This window comes from Coccinella septempunctata, chromosome 5 (assembly GCF_907165205.1).
Source record: "Coccinella septempunctata chromosome 5, icCocSept1.1, whole genome shotgun sequence".
Taxonomy (NCBI): Eukaryota; Metazoa; Arthropoda; class Insecta; order Coleoptera; family Coccinellidae; genus Coccinella; species Coccinella septempunctata.
The window spans coordinates 23,624,903-23,650,280 of NC_058193.1; the positions used below are offsets into that span (position 1 = coordinate 23,624,903).

A 25,378-nucleotide genomic window follows, 5' to 3' on the forward strand; every position below is an offset into this window, starting at 1 on the left:
TTATTATTACAATAAAGAAAGAGTAGAGGCAAAGCCTATAAACTCACAACAACGAAAAAAAAATTTGTACGAGTCAAAGACTCACCCTATATTTATGCAAGCAACGCCACTAGTATTTCAAAATCTCAGTAGTTTATTTTCAACTTACGAGATCAATGGAATCAATTTTTTTGAACCCTACCACACAGAGTATACTATACAAATTAATTCGTTGAAGAATGTTAGCAATATTCTTTGAAATGATGACCAAGATAATGTCATTATTTTGGATGCAAATTTGCATCATTTCTCATATCAATATTTATCATGTTGAATTATTGAATAGATGTGGTTGATATCCGACGGAAATCTATTAAAGGGACTGCATTTTAATTCAGCACTGCCTGTTGTTTTGGCATTCCCGAACAGTGGGGAACCACTAAAAATTTCATTACAATCGATTTTATTCCGAAGGAAATAAGTTTAAAATGAACATCACATTCCAATAATAAATATCTCTCCATTGATTCGAATCCTCATAAACATTGAGCTATAAAAATATAACTGAATATATCAGATATACTTTTGAATTATTCGAAAATAACACAAGCATATAAATCAAGGTTTTTTATTTCGAATAAATCAGCACTCAAAACATTTTAGAAATTTTTTAGAATTGTTATCATCATGTTGAATACGCTAGTCGTCAAAATTGAAAATAACTCACAGGACAAAACCATCTCTATGGAAGATGTTGGGCGGTATTATTATTGATAATTTCTAAAATTTTTGCGAATGAAAGTTCAGAAGGCATTTCGTTATCGTGTGAAATTTCCGATATATATTAATTTATGAATATACATTCATGAATGATTAGTATGTTGATCAAAGAAAATAAGCGACAGATAATTTCCGATGACTACAGGCTGTTTCAAATTGCTGGATGTCACAGTTTCTCGAATTTTTTTTCGGGAAAATGCCATAGATGACAACCCTCTTTCCAATACAGTTTTCGAGATTGATATTTTGTCAATTTGAAAACGTAGTAAACGTAGTATAACGAACCCTTCATATCTTTGAAATATCTGAAGATGTAGGAGCATAAATTCATAATATAAAAGTCTATGATGTATCCCACTCTATCGCTCCATTATATACAGGCTGGACAAAATTGGTGAAACCTGAACTACAACTTTTTAACCGAACGAGAAAAAGGAAAAAGAATGGCACATTACGATAGTATAGTTTTGAGAAACTAATAATGCCATCAACTGCATTCCTCTATCTCCTTTTGTTTTTGAGTTTTAGTTCCAAATTTTAATTTGTGCGATTTCAACTTTGGTCATTATCTCCGTTTCTGTTTGTGCTAGGATGTTGAAATGATTAAATTATACAGACACTTTTTGATATCAATCCAGTTGCGTCCTCTGATTTTTTCCAACAGGTTTCCTTGCTGAGCTATAACAAAGTTTGGTTTTCTATTATCTTACCAACTTTGTCACTTAACTCATACTTCATTAGAAAAGCTATGGTCTTCCTTCCCGATCGGAACATCAAGAAACAAGACATAGTCCATTCATTTGGTGTTTTGAAACTTTATTTTTGGGGTGTTGAATCTGAATCATATTGTCGACTGTATTCGGATATAGATTCACTATGAAATGGCAGAAAACCATAAAATTTCTGACTTTGTTGAGTATTTTGCTCATAATTCCAAGCATTCTACAGAAAAATTACTTCCCACCATAATGAAAGCTGACAAAATTTCACGAAATATATAGTTTGATTCGAATCCTTATAGGTTTTCTTTTAGCCTATTGAATCATCAATTATTCCACTTGCAAAAAATTTTCTGCTTCTCTAGATGGTTGGTACCTTAACCAAACCTAACAATACAAAACATGTTATCTGATCGTGTCTTACCTCTGGCAAGGAAGGTTTTGAGTTGATTTCCAGGCACTTTTTTATTGTTTCAATCACAGCCAAATTTGATGTGATTCACGTCAACATTCCTATGCGAATTTACTTCAGTGTAGTGGTATCGCTCCCTTTTGACACGTCATCGTCAGAGCGAGCGACAGCCAGTAAACAAGGGCTGTTGTATAATATCTCGAACAAATAATAAAGAAGGAAAGTGACCTATTTCTTCGAAGAAGAAATGATAGTATTCTAGATCAAACAATATATAGAAGGAGCAGTTTATGCAGATAGTACTGCAATTAATAATATCCAAGGGTCAAGTTGTGCAATTATGAGGTTCGATTAAAAAAAAATACATAAGTGTCGATTTATTTTTAGTTTACGGGATGTTTCATCGAATATTTTTGAATAAATCGATAAAACTATCAATACGTAGATAACAAAGTTTTGAGCCCGAGCATCCTCATAATTTGTTACCACTATTAGTCGAAGACCATTGTCGAGTTTAGTTGTCTTAATTTGTGGTAAAATGGTTAACGAAACTGCGGTTGAGGTTGGTGAATGCTTTCTGTTATTGTTTCATATATCTGCTATTTTTATCACTATAATTATGACTGATGCACCCATTATATTTTTTCATACCTTAAACAATAACCAATTTCAGGCGAATTCTTATAAAATGTTCACTTATATAGTTACTCATAAAATTGTTATATTTCCAACGTTAGTTATAACCGCATTTTTGAAGGATTGAAGATTTCTGGTATTCTGAGGAGATTAACGCTGATTTATCTGAGGTCTGCAAGATCATTTGGTGATTGGTTAATAACTACTGTTGATCATATTCAGCTCATCATATGTGAGAACCTTGACGTAGATGCGGCATAGTTGTCACTATGAAGGAATGGTTTGCATTACCCTCGTAAATCTGTGAATGCATATAGGTAACTCTACTATCTACATCAAAGATAATCAAAAAGAATTCAGGATTCCTTTCAGGCTTGTTCAAATTCATAATCAAAACGGTCACCCTTCCAAGTAACGAACTTGGATGATGGTTTCTAGAAAAAAAAATTTCTAATTTTCTGAAAATAAGGTCTAATAAAGTTGATAACTATGTATGGTAGGTATGTACTTCATCCTAGAAAAATGAATTAATCTTCTTGTGATGCGATTTCCATGAAATTTTGCACATGTCTACCTAATGTGCAACTAGCTCTTGAGTTCCATTAGTCACTGATTTTTTTTCCGAATCTACTACTCTAGGTCAGAGTTGAGAGTTGATATATTATTATTGCACTTAATTATAAAGTGGATTTATCTGACCCAATAAGATTATGGTTTTGAGAACTCTATGGAGAAAATATAACAAATCAATTTCGTCCTTCGGCGACAGATGAGAGGGGTAGTTATGAGGAACCGGTTCAATTCTTCTGTGAACTTTTATATTCAAAAATACCTACGGATACTTTTCCCAAAAAAAAAACAGTTATTTCTCGTCAAGGTTGGCTATATATCTTCATATCAGGACCGAATCGGAAAAAATGGTGTAGGAAAAAAGTGTTTCTTTTGACCTGAAGAATCCAGTGTTGAAATATTTGTACGAGTCAGAGACTCACCCTTTATGATCTGGGGTGAGATTGATTACCCCACACAACATTTACGGTTCATTATGGATTTTCATCAAGTATCGGCCACATCAATTCAATATACAGGGTGTTTTCAAAGGTAAAGTTTTTTTTTTGACATAAGGTACAACTATTCAAAATGAGTCGTTTAACCAAAAATTGTCTATATAAAATATCCAAGATGGCTGAGATACAACCCCTAGAAATTCGACAAAATTTCATTGAATATCAAGTACGGGACTGTGAAAGGTGACTCCGGCATCGCAAAAACGAAACAGAACACAAACATATGGCTGGACAATGAATGGTTCAGTACCAAGTTCATCGGATTAGATGCATCAGGTCACTTTTGAAATAATCATATTTGTTGTATCGTGCAATTAGGGTGTTGGAATGTTTGAACAAGAAGATTTTAATGCTCATTGTGAAAAAATTCGTGAATAATTTAGACGAATTTTATTGGTGAGATTTTGTATTATTCTATTTTTTACACTTGTGTCCTAAGTCTCTTCTGTCGGTTGGTATCGAAATGAGCCATTTCATAAAATCGTGTAAGTTACTAAAAAATAATGAGAACAATTCGGCAATCTTAAGTTTCCATTTTCATTTCTACGTAATACGTGAATATCGAACGAGCCAATATCATAAATAAAACGGAACCACATGGTCGAATCAGGAGATGAGTTTTTTCCCACTGCTTTGAGATAATTCAGCTAACAAACGGTCTAGGGTCGTATTAGGATCTATTTCAGTAATCATTTAAAATTTTTTTTTCAACTTTGCCATTTTGAAAGTTTTGTATAGGTCATTTTTGGTGAAACGCATCATTTGGACCAGTTCTACCTTCCGTTGAAAAAAAAACCTCACCTTCAAATACACCCTGTATTTACGGCTATCTTTACAAAGCAGACGTACTTTGAAAAGCTGAATGCCTAAAATCACAACACCGTGCAGAAAACTTCTGCGGGGCAAAAATAAGGCGCTAGTTTCCATTTTTCTCTCTACCACCCAAAGTATCATGACTATGAAAATAAGAAAAAAATTACATACAATTCAAAGAAATAGTTATTTGATTTTCAGAAATAAAAAGTACCTACTTATCTGTGAAATTTGATAAATTGTGTACTTTGGCTGAATCCAACTCTGTTTAGAAGACTCACGAATGTGTAGTGTCGCAGACTCAGCTAGTTAATCTGAAGGCGATTTTGTTTTTCCAGGGTCGGCACAGCTCATAATGAAAACTCAAAATGGCTATATCTTTTCAGGAAGGTCGAAAAAATGGTATATTAAAAAGTGTGTCTTTTGACCTCAAGAATCTACTGCTGAAATATTTGTACGAGTTAAAGACTCACCCTATATAGTCGAACCTGCGAATAAACAGTGTGGGCCATCCATAACTTTCCACCCCGGATTTTGAGCTTCGGAATAGAATAACGAAAAAACGCTCAGACAGGTCAAATTTTGTTGAAAGGGGGACAAATAAGGGTGTTCAAATGAGTTTGACATTACTACCCCTCTAGCCGCAACCCCTAACAGCTCTCATTTTTGAATAGAGAAAATGGGTCGAGCAGCACCTTGTTGGAAAGGCAATATTCAATTTCCTGCATGAGTGTATTTTTTTTTCATCTCTTTATTATTATACAGATTGACTCAGTATTCCATCAATAACTTTCACTCGCCGAATTTGGATCTTTGAGATGGAAAAAACGCTCGGACGGGTCAAAAAATGAATTCGATATCACTACCCCTCTAGCCGCTACCCTAACAGCAATTATTTCAATTTAAACGAAAGCGCACGATTTACGACCTATTATCTCTATTCAAAAATAAAGTGGTAGCGGCTAGAGATCCAAATTCGGCGTGTGAAAGTTATTGATGGAACACTGAGTCACTCTGTATAATAATAAAACGATGAAAAAAAAAATACACTCATGCAGGAAATTGAATTGCCTTTCCAACAAGGTGCTGCTCGACCCCTTTTCCCTATTCAAAAATGACAGCCGTTAGGGGTTGCGGAGAAAGGGGTAGTGATATCAAACTCATTTGAACACCCTCATTTGTCCCCCTTTCAACGAAATTTGACGTGTTTGAGCATTTTTTCGTTATTCCATCCCAAAGCTCAAAATTCGTGGTGGAAAGTTATGGATGGCCCACCCTTTATAGAACAGGCGCAGTAAGCAAGCGAGACAAGATAATCAAATTTTCAGCTTTCTCTCAACATTTTTGCGTTTCATGAAAAATGTGCGAGAAACAAGAGGGTTCTTCAGTTGCATCGGCTTTCTAACAATTTTTTCATGAAACGCAAGATTCTACAGTAAAATCTGAAAATGTGATTGAACACATTTCGAAATTATATCGGAATTCTACTTGTTGATCAAATTTTTAGATTTTTCTCAGAAATCTTCCGTATCATGGAAAAACTGCACTGTCCTACAATTTTCAAGTAATTCAAATACGCAGTTAATGTTTACAGGTACCAAAGACATTATGGCCTAGTAAAAAGTGTCATATCTTGTAACGAATTCAGTGATTTTTGTATTACCGGATACCTGAGATGAAAAGTAGAGACTATTTTGAGGTGAGAATTTTAGGGTGCTGTATTTCCGGAAGATGAGGCCTTCTGGCAAAAATCATAAATAGGGATTTCCTAATTTTGTCTCAAGTATCTGTCATCAAATTTTATTGCTTTAAATCCCGGACACCCTGTATACGGTCCCCGACAAGTGTCAGGGTTATATGTAACTCGCTCCATACATTAATTTTCTGTGGGTATATGTATATAAACCGAGCAATGTTTATAGGATATCAAAGGAACGGCGTTTTCGAAGTGAAACTTCTAATCAAATGGGAAATATATGTAGTGTGTGAAATAATTGATTGCTTTATATTGATTCGACGTGAATTGTGTAAAAAAATGGAATTTATTTGGCCGATACTTTGAAGGACTTTGCAACAAACCTGAAAAAATAAATTGGATGATTTTGAATACACCGGAACTTTTTAACATTACTCGTGTTTCGTATTATCTTTGCCCGCCAAAAAAAGCTATTTTTATAGAGCTACACGCTACACGTGTTGTCGTCTAAATCTTATGGTCGCAGGAATATAATTCAATTCTATAGTTTTAAAAAACTCTATATTCGATATAGGCAATTGAGTGAAAAAGCTATAAATGTATTTTTTTACGACACTCAACATCGCATGGATGAAAATAATTCAATAATAAATAACAACAATAACAAGGACTTTATTCTCAGGAGCCCTGTATTCAAGGAAAACGTCAAAATACACATACAAGAAAGTATAAATCAAGAAATCTCAAAGATAACTGGAGTATTCTGCAGTAGTTTACTGTTTGATATCAATTATCAAATCTATAATTCTCCGTTTAAATATATAGGGTGAGTCTTTGATTCGTTCAAATATTTCAACAGTAGATTCTTGAGATTAAAAGAAACACTTTTTTCCTTCGCCATTTTTTCCGAATCCCCGAATCGGCTAGGTTTAAAGATACAGGCTGTTGAAAAACCATTTTTAGTTCTATCGTACATACGATTTCATTGAATGAAATGAATTTCGGAATATAGTTTTTCATATATTTGATAATTTTTTTTTTAACACAAGATATCACCCAGTTTTCTCATAGTGACCATTAGGTACCATAAAAATACCAAAAATTCAAAGAACCCGACTCTTGACACTAAGTTGGTCGCTATCTAATGAATATTTGAACGTTTTGTAAAATAAAAGTTTTCTTCATATTTTCTTCACTTGTAATGCGCCATTTTCGAATAATTTGATTAAAATTCAAAAATACCTATTTGTGAAATTTGAAAAATTGGGTTCTTTGGCTGAATACAACTTTTTTTCAAAAGACTGCAGATGTGTAGTGTCATGGATTTAGCTAGTTATTCTGAAGGTAGATATGTTCTTCCAGAGGTGGTACAGCTCGTTATGAAAAGTTGAAATCGCAATATCTTTTTATCAGGGCCAAAACGGAAAAAATGGCCTGCCGAGGCATCTATGGGAGATGAAATTTTTTGTACAACCTGGTGAAATTATGAACATCTAGGGATTTAAAGGTTTTTCTTCTCATTTGTGCACAAACTGTGTATTTTTCAAAAAAAATGGAAAATACATCCCTACTGACTGATGTATGCTATCAATAGTGATCCAGACTTACATGGTTTCGAGTGTAAAAGTGTCCAAACCCTCAGAAAAATTTCAAATTTTTGTTTTTAGGTAATATTTCCTTCAAACAAGTAGGTATGGTCAACATCCTTGAAACTGAATGAATATGTGAACTGAAAGTTATAAATTATTAAGTATATAAATAGCCTCTCATCATCTGTTCTAACCCAATCAATTAACTGGCAAAATTTCGCGTGCCTTGGATTGCCTACTAAAAATGGCATGGTTTCCTAGCTTTTCGGATAGGAATTGCCTTGAAAAGCTTTTGTCGAAAAAAGCACACGTGTAATGGTTTATGAATCTCCTTTTGATTTCAATCATATAGTTTAGACTATGTCAGTTTATTTATGTCAATATTGTCAGTTATATAAACATTCTGAGTGTGTGGTCGCTGACACTAGATGTGTTTTCGCATGCAATTTGTGTATTTCTCAATACAAGGTTGTTTTCAGTACAAGTTCAAGTTCAAAAGTTCCATAGCCAGCTCCTTTTGAAGTTTTTTATTCCACTTATGTGAATTCCGTTCGATATCGAAATTTCAGCGTATCAGTTGTTCCATTGAACAATTTTTTTTAATTACAGTCAAAACGTGCCGACTCAAGTGATGATATGATAGGAGGTAGTAAACCAGACACCCAATGTCCTTTGAAAGTTAAGCGTATTTCGTAGTGCACATGTCTTAATTAGACAAGATCAACCGAGATCATCTTATACTTTATAACGTACAGAAAGGACTCATATGAGGATAAGTGTGATAACTTTCGGATCGGCCAATTGAACAGCTTCTTTGATTATAGATAAATACTACAATTAAACAATCGTCTATACAAGCGTCCCTCACGGATTCTTTCTAAATCGACAATATTTAATTTTCCACTTCGTTACTTTGGAAGCAAATATCTTTTCTTTGTCAGTTGCGAAATATTTTACTTTTCGTAACTAGTTAGAAAAAGTGGAATGTTTCAAAACGTCAATTAGTTTTAAAAAGTGTCACTTTATATGTCGAATTTAGAAAAATAAACTTTTGTCTAAGCTTACAACGTGTTCCATAGACATCTTTCTGCATTTGTCATTATTCATGGCCACTTCTCTTTGGGGCTAGAATATCAGGCCACCCTAGGGCCTAAATTTGAAATTTTCATTATGATTTATTAATATCGCACTGTCACAGTCAGTTAAAAGAGCATTTTTAGTTTGAAGCAGGTGATTCTGTTTATTTCTGTTCAAAGTCCTCTACAAAAATTTTTTTACATTGACATCGTCCAAGACCACTCTCTGATAGAAATTATTTTCACGATACAATGAAATATTCCTGAGTTTTTGTAATTGCTATTTGGTAAAGAGGAATTGCTTCACTATAAGCCACTATAGTGCCTTAGCAAGTGCAAAAAAATATTTGCATCATTTGCGAATATTTCATAAGACATTATCTCATGTATGTGGTCCTCCTTTTGTGTTTAAGATATTTTGAAAAGCCATTAAGTTTCAACTCTATATCAAAACACAATATAATACCATAACCTCCCTGAACTTCATGACCATACCGTTGAAATTTCTGAATAAATGGTAACCAACAGAAACTAAATTTGAAATATTCTGATGAAAATTTCCTGTGTTGTATGAGTAGCATTATGGTGTCAAAAAATTTCGAATTGGATTTCGGTAAACCTGATCTCTCTTATCGATAGCGAAAAGCTTATCAATAATATTTCGTTGCATAATATTCCTAGATTACGCAAATATTAATGAATGAATAATAAGTTATTGTGATGACAGATAAGTGAATTCTGTCGGATGACATTTCAAATGGGTCAACTGATTCGTCCACTTGAAAAAGTCGGAGATTTATTAAAAATTATCGTTTTTCAATCTTCAAAGAACATATACCGCAAGATATGCTACATGCTAGTCCGAAAATTGAGGAGATAACAATTAAGTATTTGCTGCTCGATACATCAGATATATGTATGTATCAAAATAGCAAAAAAATATTTTGTCAATCATTTAGGTAGTCTTTGTGAAGTAGTTTCTAAATTGTCACTGGTGGGAACATACTTTGCAAACAAAAATAAAAGGTGGGACAATTTACTCATCAACTAACAGTTATCCTCAAGTTGTTTTACACCCATGATCGTAATAGTTATTCAAATAACAAATTTTTAGCATTTCTTGCACGAGATGAACATAAGTATTTTTGCTATTGCTAATAGGTAATGATGAAAATCCTATATGAATTTGTCCATTTTGGTCTAATTATCGATTTTTATTGAGTGTCACATCAACACCTGTAATCTTTGATAACCGTGTGAAATTGAAAATCCATACCTTGGGTTAATCGAAAAAAGGTTTTTTTGGGATTTGAATAAGACATATTAATCTATATTCTTGTTCATGTTATTATAATAGTTGAAATTCTTGTTATTGAAAGCATTTACTCATTTGGGATGTTCCGAATGTTCCTAATCATATGACAAATTCGATTCTTTGATAAGTTCAATCTCTACTGACTGAAGAATATAAATCAGGATTCTGGAATCTAGATCATTCAGAGTGCAAAAGAGAGGTATCCTCGGTTCATATGTTTTACTAAGTGCATAATATAATAGAATGACAGAATAATGGCGGTTATTCTACAAGCTGTATGTTGATTTATGTCATTCGGGGCAACTTTACGCACTTTTGCCTTTCAAGCCTTACCCTGTTTCAAATGTTGATGCTAGGAAAATTAAAACATATTCATAAGATTGAGAATTTTCTAATCTATAAAAAAACATCAAAAAGCAAACAAAAAAAAAACGTTTTCTTTCCGCAAGAAAAAATTTAATAGTGAAAGTGGGAGTGCGTTCACATGCCCCGTATTACGGGTAAGTGTGCGCACCCTCACGGGGTAAGTGAACGCAGTACTCAGTGAAACACACAATCAAAACAAAGTACAAAATAATGTCATCAAAATGTTACAATATTAGAGAAATGCTGTTTATTGTCAATACAGAAGGGCCTTTTTACAAGCACTGCTTTATGGTTCCTGGTGAACACAACACTTGATACATTCCCATGTTGGTGGCTCTTCATATTTTTCTGAACAAATAGGACAATAGTGATCGAGTTTTAACCAAGAAAACCAACAATGTCATAATTGAAGGGTACAGGGAAACAACCATCGATGTCAATTTTCCTTACAGCTGAGAAAAACGCGTTTTCAACAACAAAATCCGTTCATATTATTTGAAATATGACAAATTAAATACAATTGTTCTCGAAATGAACATTATTAATATTATTGTACATAAACTGAGTGCATTACATGAAATGATTTAGAGATTTTTCTTTCGTATATTGATCGACATCGTTAGTTCTTTCCCTGCATGGTAAATCTTCGCAAGCGATTTATCGTATGACTGAGCTAGTTTCATGCCCGTTTTAATATACCATAATATACTACTTTTCATTCTGAATTGAATTGTGTGTCTAACTCATTTTTTGGTGAATCTCTAATCGTTAAATAACTCTGCAAAATTTTACTCCTCCATCTGTGCCCTACTTTGAAAAACTTTTATAAATCAATTTTCAGGTCATCGTTGAAGCAACTTAACTGTTCAACGAAGCGTTTCCGAACATGCCTCCATAGGAACTTTTCGTCTTATTTTGAGATTTTGAAACTATATCCAAATTTATTCCCAATAATCCTGGGACATCCTGCATATTTTACTACCCATTCTTAGTTTTGTAAAAAATATAGGATAGGCTGCAATTTGGGTCAGCCTATAGCCGGCACATTTGTTCTAGCCCTGACAGGAATCAAAATGAAGGATGAAAACAAGCCGGAGCTTGGGGGTGATATATTTATTTTTTCTACGAACAATCACCTCTACGCTTGTATGTTCAATATTTGTTGTAGAAAATTGAAGGTCGTCGATCATAATTATCTCGAGCACATCGATAAACGAATAGATAAACGGTGTGGCCGAAAGAGCAGTACTCATTTTAGTCATTCAGCCAATACCCAGATATGCGATCACATATCTATTCAAATTTTATTTTGAACACGCTTTCCGTAATTTTATTTTGTCAAAGGTTTTTCGTGTATTAATCCTTACAGTTGTTTTTTGGAGGTAGGTGGAAAAAACTTTCTAAATAACCCTTTTAAAATCGAACCGAGACATGTTAGCTGATGATTCGAGCAAATATTATAATTTCCCGAAACTTTTTAGGGTTTTCACTCCCAATCTCTGAAACAAAATCAATTGAAAAAATGAAATAAACGGTTTGCTTCTGCGTAAATTCTTGAACTAATTTGTCAGGAGCAAATCAACTAGAAAAAATTGTTGCCTGACAATGAACTGAAAATAAAGAACTTTGAAATTATAAATTTATATTGTAACGTTTTGGAGTCTATATCAGACTCCTTCATCAGATGAAAATCAATTTTCGAAAATCGATTTTCGTTTATTTCATTTTTTAAATTGGTTTTGTTTCAGAGATTAGGAGTGAAAACCCTAAAAAGTTTCAGGAAATGCAGAATCCTCCCAGAATGAATTTCAATAAATATTATAATGTTGGATTTTAGTCAAAGTCATTTTGTAGGTTGTTTCTGGGAAAGACAGCGTGTTAATTTTGCTCAAATGTCTGTTATTTTAGAGTTTCGAGCCGAAAAAACTATCAAAGAGGACTTCATTGGTCAATCTCAATTCTGTCAGCCCGGTTGCAAACAGGATAGGTGTATATTCCAAATGTGCAGGTTTGGTTTTTGAATTAGCGAAATCCGCTGGATGGTTTCGTAGTTAGTCATCTAAATTTTAGTCTTTATTTTTGAGATGACACTCAAATTTTGCAACACCTTCAAAGGTTGTTTTCAAATCAATGCCTAGTTTTCAATTTTATATGATCTGTATTTTTATAAATATTTGGAAACATTTTTCCTTGCTGCCAAGAAATGTTGGGCTTGTTTAACGTCTGAATCTGTGGCAGCCATGATGGCTTCGTATTCGTCACGATTATCTCAAAGTAGAATCTTAGCAGATATATGATATGATGTATCATTTTATTCACAGTAATTGTCACTCAATAACTTCTGACAAATAAAGCTATCAACTAGTTATAAAACTCTACAGTTTTCTTAACCGATCAGCATCCATCAACAGATGCATGCTTATCTATCAGATGCTAGACGCTATCTATCTATGAGAACTTATTGCGAAATTTTCTTGTTTGAACTTCTCTTATGAACAATTCATTAATTTCTATAAAATGGATGTGGCTGATACTTGATGAAAATCCATAATTGAACTAAAAACAGATTATATGATTTCCACAAAAATTATTTTTTAATCCACGAAACATGTTTCGCTATCACAATAGATAGCATCATCAAGTGGGAAGGTAAACCTGAGGATGCTATTTTGATAGCGAAACACGTATCGCTATTTATAAACTCATTTTTGTGAGATTCATATAATTTGTTTTTAGTTCTATTAATTTCTACGTGTATAAAATAAAGGGTTAACATTACTCGATCGGCCGTAACTCTTAGAAATTTAGGACTAGGGGAATCATTCAATGTTTGACGGAATAGACTCTAATTAGCTCAAATCCTGAAATTATTTGTGACTTTATAAGATAATCCGAAAGTGGTTAAACACAATATCACAGTGCTTTTCCACATGAGAATACACAATTTCTTCTTTCTTCATCATTTTCATGGAAACATTTCAGGCCTGAAACGAATCGTTTTAAAAATTCATTTTAGGCTTCAAAAGTCTCCATAGAAATGAAGAACCCCCACTAGGCTATCCAAGAAATGACAAAAGTCAAAGGCATGCCATTCGAAAAATTTGACTCATTGATATTTTTTTAAATTTATTTTCGAAAAATTATAGTCTTTCGGACTCTGTACAGCGTGAGCAAAATTCGTTATATACTGAGGGGAACTCTAGAACTACGAGATCTAGGAGAAAACGGATGACACATTTCCTAGCGTTTTTTCAGAGAAACAAAGAATGGTGGAAACCGCAGCCTCATACGATTCTTCGTTTTTGAATTATTAGCAAAAAATAAGATTTTGAGGACATCGAAGAGTTCTCATAACTTTTTTGTTTTTGAAGTTACAGATCTGAAACTTAAACCTTCTCAGGCTACGTAAAATCTACTGACGAAATATTCCTCTCCAATTCAAACATAACAAATTCAATAAAAGTTTGCTTTTGAAGAAACGAAAGTTCGTTTAATGATTTGAAATGAAAAAATATTTTGAGCTTTGAGCTCATCAGGGAATTCTACGTAAATAAAAAGTGCCTGAAGAAGGTTCAAGTTTCAGTTCTGTAACTTCAAAGACAAAAAAGATTTGAGAATTTTTCTAAATCTTCAAAATTTCATTTTTTGCTAATAACTCAATATTGAAGAATCGTAGGAGGCTGCGGTTTTCACCATTCTTTATTTCTCTGAAAAAGGGCTCGGAAATATGTCATCCGTTTTCTTCTGGCCTTATAGTTCTAGAGATCCCCTCAGTGAACAACGAATTTTGCCCACCCTGTACACTGTGTACAGTAATCCGAAAAACTCCGAAACACTTGAAAACTCTTTCGGAATTCAATAAAAAATTATCTCAAACGATTTTCACGATATGATCTCTGGTTAAAAATATCATAACCTAACCATAAAATTTGTCGGGAAAAGTGACCTACGTCAAAAAATAATACAGATAAATTATGACAATTAGGGTATGTATTTCAAAATCAGAATTTCATATGTACAGGATGGGCAAAATTCGTTGTCTACTGAGGGGATCTCGAAAACTATAGCAGCTAGAAGAAAACGGACGACACATTCTCGAGGTCTTTTTTCTTGACTAATCCAAAACTGAAAACAGATCCAGCCTAACGTTCATAGATTTTGAGTTATGAACGAAAATCGAGAAATTGTCATTTTCAATGAAGCTGAATAACTCGTTTATTTGAACTCGTATTCGAAATCCGTTGTTACATTCTACAGGCACTTTTTTATGAAGAATTGGAATATGATATCATTAAATTTTTTCATCCAGTCATTTTCGAGATACGACAGGGATTTCCGATTTTTCAAATGTAAACTATAGTTGAAAGTTCTCTCATTCTGCTGCAATTTTTTTGCTGATTTCAAAAATGTATCATATGTTGCTATTCACATTAATATTACATAAGAAAAAAAATTCAATACTTTTTCCTGCTTTTCGATTCACTGTTGAATTTTTAGTAGGCTGGCGTAACCATAGCAACCGTTGAATATGGATTATATTTTGTGAACCTGAGCCTCTATGATTGAAATCACGGATTGCTGAATAAATATTTCTATGATTAATTTGCCATCGTTTGTTCTCGCTATGTTTGGCATGCTTATCTTACGATGGTTTACCAATTCGACTACTACCGTGGACAGACGTACCTATTTTTCATCATCTTACTTTTGTAAAAATCATAATTATAGACAGCTTTCGTATTTTATTTATATTACTCACTCTTTAAATTTCTTACATGAATTGAAAAACGATAATTGAATAAATTTTCTTCTTTAATAATCAGACGAAAGTCTTACTCTCTTTTAAAGGATATCGATCTCGATATATAAAAGAAATAATTATTCGTCAGGTTGAGTTCACATAGGATTATGTGGAGTTCACAAACCATAATGCATTTTCAACGGTCGCTATGGTTACGCTAGCCTACTAAAAGTTCAACAGTGAATCGAAGGGCAGAATAAAGTATTGAATTTTTTTTCTTATGTTATATTCATGTGAATAGCGACATATGATACATTTTTGAAATCAGCAAAAAAATTGCAGCAGAATGAAAGGACTTTCAACTATAGTTTACATTTGAAAAATCAGAAATCCCTGTCGTATCTCGAAAATGACTGGATCAAAAAATTTGACAATATCATATTCGAATTCCTCATAAAAAAGTGCCTGTAGAATGTAACAACGGATTTCGAATACGAGTTCAAATAAACGAGTTATTCAGCTTCATTGAAAATGACAATTTCTCAATTTTCGTTCATAACTCAAAATTTATGAACGTTAGGCTAGATCTGTTTTCAGTTTTGGATTAGTCAAGAAAAAAGAGCTCGAGAATGTGTCGTCCGTTTTCTTCTAGCTGCTATAGTTCTCGAGATCCCTTCAGTAGACAACGAATTTTGCCCACCCTGTACATTCAAATATGATATGAAAATGGTGGATTCTCATTTGAGAAAACGGGGTTGTATCTTGTTTCTTAACTTTCGAACGTACCTATAAAGTCAAAAATTATTTTAGCTTATAGTGCAAAGTAGAGTCGATTCTGGGCAAGCCTGAATCATTCTGCTAGAGCAAAATTTATAAGAGTTATCGACCCATCCAGCATTGACTCACTCTATATTTTGTCGCTTTTATTCTCGTGAAATTTTTGATATCCTACTATATATGATTAGTTGGATTTTGCTTCATGGCATAACTCCCTGAAAACTGACAGAGTCAGAGTCAGGCTGAATTTCAGATCAATCACTATGAAATATAGCGCACTGTACCCGGGCCATATTTGAAAAAAGCTGATTTTCAGAGATCTTAGATATCTCATATTTCATAAGACCCTAAAACAAAAATCAAAATTTTTCAGTCCTGTATTGTCCTTTTATGTTTTAAATAAACAGTTTGGTGAACAGAGATTGCAATATCTACAAAACTTGAAAAAACTACTCTGTATCTCAGAAACGAGGAGCCTTACCCCTCAGAAAACCATGGTGGTATATTGTCCCCCAATTCACTGTAGCTCAAATACAGAATCTTGATGAATGATTGAAACATTCCAATTGGCTTTGAATTATTGGGTGCTGCAATTTTTTGTCAACACAGTAATAAATTGATGAAAAATAAAACATTCCGTTAGCAACCTGCATCCTCCAAAATTGTTTTATCAAAAAATAACCTCTTGACTTCTGATTTCAATAAACTGAATACCTACACGGTTTTAGATCAATTATCCAGTTTATGGTAATAAGTGGTATGTTTATACTCATTAACTAATATCGATTTCGAATCAAACTCATTTTCGTGTAGATACGAAGAAAAAGGCGTTATTTTTATCTGAGTATGATGCAAATAAATAACACATCTACGCTTAATTTTTTGATTAATCGTAAAATTGATAGTGACTTGAACTCTTCAACTGACAAGCACACGTTTAGATAGAGATTATCTTCGATAATATTTTTAGGTTTTGAACGTTAATTGTCAATATTTACACAAACAATAACCTAAGCAAATCATTGAATGAAATATAATACTATCGTATGTGTTTCTATTTTTATCATCTTGAGCAATATTCGGATGCGGAGTGTCTGCTCCCATCAATCCAACTGACACATGATATGACACACTCTTGCGAAGCAACTTTTCTCTCTCGTTTTTCTGACGATGACAAATTGGCTAGTTCGATTCACATCGTATATTTGTTGATATTCATATCAGCGGTTGGTATGCTTTTCAATAATTCATTCATATTCTTGTTGAAGATATAATTCTACTTCATTTATTTATTCCATAGAATACCCAAAAATTTACAGACGAAAACGTGGAGGCAAATACGTTTCTCCTCAGAAAAAGATGACTACATCGATTCATGTTTGAAATAACATTAGACCATACATTTTTGTGGTTATAGATTACATTTTGTCATCAATTTCACTGTGACAATTAAAATTGAGTTCAATATTGTACTACTCGATATATTTGTTATGTGCAGTGAGAAATTTGTCATTCTCTTCTCGTAATACATATAATGGGAATATGTTGTTTCTTTGGTTGAAACAACACTTGCTTGAAGTTTTTAGGGCAACTGAACGACCAGACTCAGAACGTTCAAGGGATTGTCTTAACTCCACAGTTGCCCAAGAGGTATATTGATCAAACTGAAGATGAATGATGATTTTATTAATTACAGTCTAAGCTTATATACTAAATTGAATAATGACGATAACAATAACATTGCCATATTTGGTATTACTGCACTGACGGAGTCCCCGGTTGCATCAATTGTTTCTAGCCAGTCAGCAGATTTCGGTAGATCGACGGCTCGCTCGGCGTGACCCAGTTTTGTGAATAATTCAGATGGAATCCTCCATATTATTGAACTTGATTATTTTTTAGAATAATGTTCGAATTTCGAACATTACTCCCAAGGCCGAAATGCTGCAGGCTATGATGTTGGAGCTCCAGTGTTGGCAATCTGTTACTTCTATTGTCCTATTCCCTAATTTCCTATTTCTAACTCGTGTGACACTCGATCGAGTGCTTTATTGGGCATGGTCATGAATGGGTGCTGACGTCCGGAGTTGGTCTCTCGTCTGGAATTCTGTTTTCGCCTCGGCGTAGAGCTGGTCAAGGTCGAAACATTGCTGGCGTGGTTTTGAACTCGGTGTGATTTCGGTCAATGGAATTTCGGCTTCTACTTCATTTATTTCCGTGGTGGATCTGTTAGTTCTTCGGTTCCGAAGGAGTGGACGTATGCAGATTTTGGTTATAGGTCTTCTGATCTCTTTCCCATCTTTGCATCGTATCGTAGCCACTCTCACAAATCCGTCGTTTCCTGGGTGACACTGCGTCACTCTTCCCAAGGGCCAATAGTTGGGATTAATGTTGTCCTGTTTGACTAGTACGATATCTCCCATTTTCATGTTTTCTTTTTCATCCGTCCATTTGCTCCTTTGTTGCAATCTGGAGAGATATTCCGATGTCCATTTCTTCCAGAAGTCTTGTTTCATTTTTTGTATAAGCCTCCATCTATCTTGTAGGGTGATATTCTTTTCATTGATCTCTGGTTCAGGGATTGAATGTAGTGATTTTCCTATGAGAAAATGTCCAGGCGTCAGCACATCTAATTCTTGTTGAAGCTTGGGACCAGTGTGTGATATATCATTTAAACTGATTCCGGTACTGGTTTTCTGGCTAGCGTCGAATACGACACGCAGTTTTGTTGTTTCTCTGTCCTCTTTTATTACTGCTTCTAGCGGAATGTAGTATCTTGTGCTGGTCGTCTGATTTGCTGGAGTCATGTGTTTTAGTTCGATATATTCCCACATGAATTCTTTGTACATTGCTTCCAATTTCTCTTCCATGTTGGTTGAAGGTTTCATGAAATCTCTGCTTTGAAGATTTTTTTTTTTTTTTTGTTGATTTTCCGGAAGGCTAGTTCACGGGCTCGTAGTTGGCGCTGGAAGGCTTCTTCGCGGATGCGGGTGTTGGCTCTGGAGGGCTTCTGCTGGCGCTGGATTTGGCTCTGGAAGGCTTCCCCACAGGCGTTGATGATTTAATTGAGATAAGGGTCGTAAATCCTTAGCTCTTATTTTTTCCAGTGGACTCGGTGTGTTCCCTGGCTTTTTTGAATTTTTGATCCGGAAGGCTTGTTCTCGGGCTCGGATTTGGCGCTGGATGGCTTCTTCACGGATGCTGTTGTTGGCTCTGGAGGGCTTCTGCTGGCGCTGGATTTGGCTCTGGAAGGCTTCCCCACAGGCGTTGATGATTTAATTGAGATAAGGGTTGTAAATCCTTAGCTCTTATTTTTTCCAGTGGACTCGGTGTGTTCCCTGGCTTTTTGAATTTTTGATCCGGAAGGCTTGTTCACGGGCTCGGATTTGGCGCTGGATGGCTTCTTCACGGATGCTGTTGTTGGCTCTGGAGGGCTTCTGCTGGCGCTGGATTTGGCTCTGGAAGGCTTCCCCACAGGCGTTGATGATTTAATTGAGATAAGGGTTGTAAATCCTTAGCTCTTATTTTTTCCAGTGGACTCGGTGTGTTCCCTGGCTTTTTGAATTTTTGATCCGGAAGGCTTGTTCACGGACTCGGATTTGGCGCTGGATGGCTTCTTCACGAATGCTGTTGTTGGCTCTGGAGGGCTTCTGCTGGCGCTGGATTTGGCTCTGGAAGGCTTCCCCACAGGCGTTGATGATTTAATTGAGATAAGGGTCGTAAATCCTTAGCTCTTATTTTTTCCAGTGGACTCGGTGTGTTCCCTGGCTTTTTGAATTTTTGATCCGGAAGGCTTGTTCACGGGCTCGGATTTGGCGCTGGATGGCTTCTTCACGGATGCTGTTGTTGGCTCTGGAGGGCTTCTGCTGGCGCTGGATTTGGCTCTGGAAGGCTTCCCCACAGGCGTTGATGATTTAATTGAGATAAGGGTTGTAAATCCTTAGCTCTTATTTTTTCCAGTGGACTCGGTGTGTTCCCTGGCTTTTTGAATTTTTGATCCGGAAGGCTTGTTCACGGGCTCGGATTTGGCGCTGGATGGCTTCTTCACGGATGCTGTTGTTGGCTCTGGAGGGCTTCTGCTGGCGCTGGATTTGGCTCTGGAAGGCTTCCCCACAGGCGTTGATGATTTAATTGAGATAAGGGTCGTAAATCCTTAGCTCTTATTTTTCCAGTGGACTCGGTGTGTTCCCTGGCTTTTTTGAATTTTTGATCCGGAAGGCTAGTTCACGGGCTCGGATTTGGCGCTGGATGGCTTCTTCACGGATGCTGGTGCTGGCTCTGGAGGGCTTCTGCTGGCGCTGGATTTGGCTCTGGAAGACTTCCCCACAGGCGTTGATGTTTTGATCGAGATTAGGGTCGTAAATCCTTTCTCTCGATCCGGCTCGAAGGACCAAAAAATGTTGTTTCTTTGGTTGAAACAACACTTGCTTGAAGTTTTTAGGGCAACTGAACGACCAGACTCAGAACGTTCAAGGGATTGTCTTAACTCCACAGTTGCCCAAGAGGTATATTGATCAAACTGAAGATGAATGATGATTTTATTAATTACAGTCTAAGCTTATATACTAAATTGAATAATGACGATAACAATAACATTGCCATATTTGGTATTACTGCACTGACGGAGTCCCCGGTTGCATCAATTGTTTCTAGCCAGTCAGCAGATTTCGGTAGATCGACGGCTCGCTCGGCGTGACCCAGTTTTGTGAATAATTCAGATGGAATCCTCCATATTATTGAACTTGATTATTTTTTAGAATAATGTTCGAATTTCGAACAGAATATTTTAAAAATAGCACCAAGTAAGATTGGAAAATTTGTTTTTATAAGTGTGCTTCTTCTTTGGATTCAATTTATTCACATAAAAATATAAGCTACTTCTGCTACTTAACAATGAAAACAACAGAGTACATCAATTCAAAGCTTCTTGTATGCAGTATCCATATATAATCAAACCTCAAGTTACATAAGTTTTATCATAAATTGAGAGGTTTGATTTCTAATCCCAACCGAATGAAAAATTTGTTCCTCACATAGTTAATCAACTAATGAAAATATCATAACTTTACAATGAAAACACAGGAAATAAAATAATTAATATTTATTTCAATTAAACAAGGTATGTACAGGAAATTATGGAAGGTACTAGGAATATACCTAGATGAGACACCTGAGGAACCCCTGGAGTCTTTTCAAAATATCGAGATTTGAATCCCACCACTAAACATATTGGGATTTTTTATTTTCCCCTGAGAAAAAACGTAGCACCCATCATGCGAAAAATTTTTTTCACGCCCAATTTATCGTGCAAAATTTAGAACACTGCATCTTGTGATATGCCTGTAGCCTCAGCTATCTCACTCAATTTGATTCGTTAAAGTAGGTAATGATGCTTGCTGAAAAAAACATTTACTATTTACGATATTATACGAGCGCCACCTCTTTCTTTTTAGGAAGTTTTATTAAACGATCGTCGTATCATTCCAAATTGATTTTTCACTGAAATTTCCTGATTTGCAGTCAGGAAACACTATATCGAATCGTAACCAGCCTAGACAATCCAGATTATAGTTGATTAAATTGAAGTGGATGATTTCAGAGAGTTTATTAGATTATGTCATCGAACTTAGTGTTTATAATAATCGATATTACATGTTTCATTGATAATTAACATCATTCGTTGAACTTATCAAATAATATTCAATTATGTTTCAGAAAACAAACATGTTCGATGATCGGTGCAAGACTAAAAAACTTCGATTTATAGTGTGTGCGTTCATAACTCCATTAGTGTTCATAAGTTCGGGAATCATATTGATCATTTTGAGGACGTTAATTTACAACGGTTTAAAAAGTGAAGTTTTGAGTGTGACCCCTGGAAGTAAGTCATACGAAATCTTCAAGAAAACCCCTTTCGACATCTATTTGGACATATACTTCTTCAACTGGACTAACCCTGAAGAGTTTAGTAATCCACTAGTGAAACCAAAGTTCGAAGAAATTGGACCATTTCGTTTTTTAGAAGTGATGGAAAAGACTAACATCACATTCCATGATAATTCAACGGTTTCTTACAACAGAACCAGGAGGTGGTACTTTGATAAGGAGTTTTCGCCCTATGATCTGCATACTCCGATAACATCAATTAATCCTGTTGCAGCCGTGAGTATTTATTTTAATTTTTATTTTCTTAGTTTCCATGAAACCACTCGATAGTTTATTCGAAAAGTGTCGAAAATTGATGAAAAGGAGATGTTTTCTAAAAACTCAAGAAACATCAATCAACCCTAAGGAGTATGTATTTGTCTAGAAAGTAAATTGAAAAAAAAATGTATTCTAATTCAATTAGTTCAACCATTTCATACCTGATGAACAAAGCCAGCTACTCTCCTAGAGGGTGCATGACAAGCTGATATGAAAAGTTTATCAATTTTTTTAAAAATCATTTTTGAGCATTTTTCTACAAAATGGATGGATACTGAATTATTTATGAGCGTTTAACGCGCGAAGGTTAATAATGGTAATGAAATTAATCGGACTGGTAGAAATCTACACTTTCAGTAGTACCATGGAGAACGTGCCGGCATCGAAGGTGAGTAGCGACAGACCGGTTTCGCTCTTGTTTGTACGCAGATCTCTACTTTTGAGTAGTCATGAATGAGAGAGCTTAGGTCGTTGAACACCAGATGTCGCTTCGATTTATTTACTACTTCTATGCTCCCACTGGCTTTCAACAAAAGGTCCTCTGCTTCATTCAGTCGGCATCGTTTGGTTGAGTTATGCGATACTGACGAGCTCATACAAGAGCGAAACCGGTCTTCGCTACTCACCGACTACATTTTTTTCCGTGTTTCACACATTTGACAATGAGATGGCGCTGAAAACGTACCGTCAATACAAAAAATGGTTAATAACACATAGACATAGAGACATGGACTGTGCCTTCCCTTTATATCTATGCATGAAATACGGTCAAAAAAAGTGACAGAGAGAAAAACACGTCGGGAATGCAGTTGTCTGTTTCTAGAATTTTGATTGGTCTACACTCACCTCTATGTGAACAAAAAAGAGAAAGGTATATCCCGACGAGCTTTTCTCTCTTTCTAATAAATAGCCAATTTCATGCTGACATTGCTCAGTCCATGTCTCTATGTCTATGTAATAACATTTTTCTGTTTTATAATTGAAGGGCGCGAAATTCGAATTCCATTTTCTTGTATTGAATTTCATTATCTACTTTGTTGAGACCAGAAAACAAACATTCTGAGCGACAAAACAGAAGTATGATTTTGTTTTGTGATCAGGCTGTTTATTTTCATAACATTTCATAATGTTTCATTGTTGGGAATCAATTGATATCAATGAAAAACGCTGTCAAATGTGCTCTATTTTCATTTGCAGTCATGGTTTGAAATCTTTGAATAGAACACAACAATATATGGTGATCTGCTATACGTCAAAGGTGTTCTTTCTGTGCAATACATTGTTTTGAATTGATTAACTTAGTTGAATTTGTACAATTTATATCAGAAATTAGTATCAACATTAGTTCATACTGATTAATTGAATATTAATTCAATATATCATTACAACAGAGGTATACAAAACCTGTGGTTAGCCCGTCAGTATAGTTTCTTTATGATTTCTTGTAGTCCAAGTTACGGGAGCGACCAGACATAACTTATTTTCACATAGATGAAACTTTAGGATCTCAGTAGAGACTCATGTGCTTTGAATACCTGCGAACTTATCCATTTTTTGTGCAGCTTCAAAGCGTCTGGCAAGTGTTTTGGCCCAGGGAAGGCGTCCGTCTCTTATAATATAACTTCAGAATGATATTCTTGAAAACATATATAAAAATCAGCCATGTGAAAATAAGTTAAGTAACACTTATTACACTCTATTATAATATACGATATACAAATTGATTGATGAATGAATAAAACACTTAAAATTGAATGACTGTCAAATCGTTGATTGGACAGTCACTCGATTCCCAAAACGAAATCAATAAAACCTTCGCCTTTCTGAATATATGGAAGAAGTAGAAATTGAGAATCATTGAATGGACGTATAAAGGTCATAAATTCCCCTAAGTGGGCCCTTCATACAAGGGATGCTTCCTGCAATAGAACAATTTACGTGGATGAACGGTTGGTTCTCAATTGACTTGCAGTAAAATGTTTACTGCATATGGTGTAGTCAGTGGTGCTTGCTCATTGTCTTTACACCCTGAAAATGTTATCCAATTAGGAGCACAAACCAATGAATGACCGAGTCAGATGTTACCAGTTTTAATACCTACATTTCCATTTTCCTTGGAAGTAAAGAACTTAATTTCGGTCAATCCATTTTATTTGATCCACGGTTCTTCACCATGTATTAATGTTCGAAGGATATTTTGAGGTTTTCATTAAAAAATTAGACAAAAAATTTAATAATCAGCAACTAGAAGAAGCTAGATAAACAAGAAGCCACCAAAAGGGGCATCTGAAATTTTAAAAAATTCCATATGTTCCTGCAAATGACCCTCAGATTATTATTTTACCAGTTTTAGGGTTTTAGGAACAGACATACCTCCATGGGAACTTTTCGTCTTATTTTGAGCTTCTCTACCTACATATATTCAAATTTATTCCCATATTACTCCTGGGACATCAAAAATTCAATCTAATCCATATTATCTGAAGAATCCTTTTTTTATTTCTTAACGAAGGATTAATTGAACCCATCATTTCAGTCGGGTGGTTATGCAATGAGACACGAGAGCATATGGACGAAGAAATTATTCTCTATCGGAATAAGATCCATTCTGGGACGGATGGACATGACACAATCCGTTGCGAACGTGTTCTTCGACGGCTACGAAGACCCACTCATCAATTTGGGAAAATCCCTACCATTTGTGAAACAAAAAGTCCCTCCAATGGACAAATTTGGTTGGTTTTATAAGGTAATTGCATTTTTTTTTTGTTCATCCCTCATGCATGTATGAGGGAGAGGGAATTTTCACATACAGACTTCGAATAATAAAAAACGTTCTTCGAGAAATTAGCAAAGGTCAGAAAAATTTAAGGAATTTATCTCCGTTCTAAAAAAACGAAAAAATTCAAATGGAAAAAAAAATTGCGCTTGCACTTTCAGAGATTGTATTACAACTGACGAGTGGATTTATTCAATGTCGAAATTATTATACAAGGTGATTAATCGAGATAACCGAGAGTTTAAATGGAAAAAATGGGTTGAAACCCGTCTAAATACCATATCCCAATGTCCCCAGTCGCGAAGCCTGTAATTTTTTCAGTCTAAATTTTATATCGATAAAGATTTTTTCAAGTTCTTCCGTAAAAAAAATTCTAATACCTAATAATTTTCAAATATGTACATATATTAAAACCTGTTTAGTTGCACA

At 34.8% G+C, this 25,378-nt stretch overlaps 1 protein-coding gene across 6 annotated transcripts in view; it reads left to right on the plus strand.

Annotated features, from left to right (window-relative positions):
- The window catches only part of LOC123313523 (protein peste-like), a 59,969-nt gene that overhangs the window by 30,373 nt on the left and 4,218 nt on the right, over positions 1–25,378 (plus strand). For 3 of the 6 annotated variants that reach the window (XM_044898443.1, XM_044898446.1, XM_044898444.1), the window contains exons 2-3: positions 21,682–22,128; positions 24,707–24,919. In XM_044898443.1, coding sequence (XP_044754378.1) covers positions 21,682–22,128; positions 24,707–24,919 — 660 coding nt within the window. Of the gene's footprint in view, positions 1–2,314; positions 2,453–3,594; positions 3,628–11,692; positions 11,831–21,681; positions 22,129–24,706; positions 24,920–25,378 lie in introns of those variants that run through there. The other 3 variants (XM_044898442.1, XM_044898447.1, XM_044898445.1) reach the window with 3 other exon arrangements.